Raw genomic sequence first — 3,312 nt, forward strand, 5'->3', positions numbered from 1 at the left:
CGCCGTGTGCTGGCCTGCTACAGGTAGCTACTGGAGTAGTAGCTACTGGTGCCTAGCGCCGACGACGTGACGATCACAGGCGTACGTTGGTAGGAGTACCAGAACAGTACCGCAACACGTGACAGACTGGTGGAGTGTATGGTATCCTCCGCTGCCGTGCGGCCGCACCTCCGAAGAATCCGCTCAACCGCACGCGCCCACTGGAAACTGCGGCCAGTTTTCAGTAGTCGACCAGCCTGGAAACTGCAACCAGTTTTCAGTAATCGACAGGCCGACTGTCCCGTCCCGTGGTACAGCTTGCACATCTTATAACGGAAGACCCTGATGCGATTTGCCTTCCCCGTACTACATCCACGTCAGTATCCATCTCATTCCCATCGTCGCACGAACACGAACAGTACAGTAGTAATGATGGTTTGGCTTGCAGATCGCCGTCTGCGAGGGGGGATTGTGCAGTGTTTCTAGATTCGTTGAGTCTCATTGCATCAAGGTGTGGATTTGTGTGACATAATAAACATTGTTTGTTTATGCTTAGAAAAAGCCAAGGGATCCAAGATATGAGATGTCCCCTCCCACCTAACCTTCGCATTTTCTATACTGTGCTCATGCATGCATCGGATTGACTCCTCGTGATATTGAAACAGTTGAGATGCCAAGTGTTGCAGAAGAAAAATACTCCTACTCGGTTTGGCAGTGTCAGCAATACGATACCGATGCTAAGCTCGAGAGTTCCATGTCATTGAGATTTCCGGGCCGCGATTTACGATGGAACCACCCCGCGATTACAAAAACACGTTGCTCGCACCAACAACCCGGCTACACTTACCGTTGCTGCTGCTGCTGTTATTACTGTCACTACCACCGCCACTACTGCCGCTAAAATTGCTGTTGTTACTGGTGTGGTTATCTTCGCCGTCGACGTCGCCGCTGACGGTGACCGCCCGCCACGCCGACGCCGAGAACAGCGGCCGCCCGTGCCACCCGAGCGTTAGGCACCCCTCGGCCTCCTCCACGGAGTGCCCCTCGCCGGAGAACAGCCCGAGCAGCATCCTGGCTTGCCGGAGCGCGCTCGCCCCCAGCGGCACGGCGCTCAGCCCCGCGCGCCCCAGCCTGTCCCTCCACTGCGACAGCGGCTCGTGTCGCTCCATGCGCGCGCTGCCGTCGTTGCACACGATGTCGCAGATCTCCCTCTGGAGGTACGCCTCGGCCATCGCGTTCCCCGTGCCGTTTGCGCTCGCGGCGTCCAGAGAGTCGAACACGGCCGAGTAGTAGAAGAGCGCCTCGGTGAACCTGTCGAGGAACCCCGGTTTATTGTGCTCCGCCTCTTGCTCCACGACCGTGAAGATCTTGGGCTGCAAGGAGGCGACGCAGTCCAGAACGGCGTCGATGGGCGCCTGATCGGCTGAGTCGGCGAGGAGGCGGTGGAGCTGGAGCACGGAGTTGACCGCCACGGCTTCGCCGGGCGCGATCTGGAGCATCCACGGGTGGACCTCGTCGAGGCTGTTGGCGGCGACCCCGCGGAAGGAGAACCGCACGCGGACGGAGCGCGCGAGGTCGGCGAGGCGGAGACCGACATCGCGGAGCTCGTCGCGGCCTGGTGGGGAGGGCGGGCCAATGCCGGTGATCCGGAGGAACGGCGGGCCGCCGGGGCGGAGAGCGAGGGCCTGAATCAAAGCGGGCCACTGGAGGCCCTGCATCAGGCTGAAGTCGATGACGTGAACGCTGTCGCAGCCGTGGAAGGCCTCGAGGATAGCCTGGTTGGCCGTGAAGTGCGCGAACTTGAGGTAGGGGCACGCCTCGTAGAAGTGGTGGTAGAGGAAGGCGTGCTCGGCGTCGGTGGCCGGGGGAGTGGCAGGCGACCGGAACAGCCGTCTGGAGAGCGCGTCGGTGAAGTGAACGGCGACGCGGCCGATGCCAGAGGCAGTGGAGACGGCAGCGAGCGAGGCGTTGGCGTCGGCCAGGTGCGCAGCCGCGAGCGCGTGGTCGCCCGCCTCGACGGCGCCCGCGCAGCTCATGAGGAGGTGGACCAAGCGGATGCCGGCGACCTCCTCCTCCGCGCGCCGCATGGCCAGCTCGGCGGCGACCGCGTCCCGTGACGGGAACGGCGGTGCCAGCTCGGGCATAGAGGAGGCCTGCATGTCCGCCGCCGCGTAGTACGCCGCGCCGTCGTCGGGCACCGGCGCGGGCGGAGGCGGGAGCAGAGAGGGCAATAAGCTGCCGTCGAGGCCGGAGGGCAGCGCGGGCGCGGGGTCCATGGGCCACTGGAAGGGGAAGGTGCCCATTGCCATACCTCCGGAGTGGAAGCGGTGGGCGGTGGGAGGATGGAAGTGGTGGAATGGCGTGCGTGCGCGCTTGGCGAGGCGGGGTGTCATGCGTGTACATGTAGTGGAGTGAGGGGGTGAGCGAGTGACGTCGGAGAGGCCGGGGTAGCGCGCGCACACACGTGGAGAGGCGGCCACGAGCATGGGGCGGAAGGGGACACGTAGACCGGCCACGGGAACGAGAACGAAGGAGAGGCGAGCGAGCGAGACCGCGGACGAGCGGGCCGAGGAGAGGAACCACCGTGCCCCACCTCTCGCCTTCTGTCAATTCCTGTTTCCCGATTTTGTCTCTCAGGATCTCGGAGTTTGGAATCCTGTATCTCCAACTTCTGAAAAACCGTGGGAGCACAAATCAGGTTTTAAACACTTTTCTTGTATTCAGTGAGCACGAGGAAGTTTCCCTCGTGCCGCATGCATCTGACCTCAAATATATTGTCCTCTCGTAGGTGCTCGATCAGGTTTTCAATTGATCGGAGGTTGGTCGATGATGAATTTGTTGACATATTTAAACAAAATTCTTTAAACGTGTCCGGATTTCGGCAACGAAGTTTAATAGGATCACCTATATTCTCAAATTCAAGAGATGCGACAGCATCCTTACCCTCATCCTTCATGATTATATTGTGCATGATCATACAATAGATCATCACCTCCCATAAGGTCTCTTAATCTGATTGTTTAGTAGGTTTACGAACAACTGCGAAACTCCAAATGCCCTTTCAGCATCTTTTCTAGCTGCTTCCTCTCTTTGGGCAAAATGATATATTTTTAGCAAACTGGGTTAGAGATGGTGTTGGCAGAGGTAGTCCATGGAGGATACATACCGTCAACTAAACAGTAGCCCATGTTGTACTAATTTTCATTGACAGTATAGTGTCAAGGAGGAATTTTTCCTTCAGTCAGCCTAGCAAACAATGATGATCGCTACCGCACATTGATGTCATTGTGAGACCCGGGCAATGCCAAAAAAACGTGCCAAATTCAAAGCTCA

The 3,312-nt window shown here is 58.7% G+C and overlaps 1 protein-coding gene across 1 annotated transcript; it reads right to left on the reverse strand.

The window, feature by feature from the left end:
• Positions 1 to 633: 633 nt before the first annotated feature.
• Positions 634 to 2,572, reverse strand: LOC123061592 (DELLA protein GAI). The gene has a single exon (XM_044484757.1). The coding sequence runs from the start codon at positions 2,463 to 2,465 to the stop codon at positions 783 to 785; it is 1,683 nt and encodes a 560-aa protein (XP_044340692.1). The 5' UTR covers positions 2,466 to 2,572; the 3' UTR covers positions 634 to 782.
• Positions 2,573 to 3,312: the final 740 nt, after the last annotated feature.

The sequence above is a fragment of the Triticum aestivum genome, chromosome 3A, assembly GCF_018294505.1.
Source record: "Triticum aestivum cultivar Chinese Spring chromosome 3A, IWGSC CS RefSeq v2.1, whole genome shotgun sequence".
Lineage (NCBI taxonomy): Eukaryota > Viridiplantae > Streptophyta > Magnoliopsida > Poales > Poaceae > Triticum > Triticum aestivum.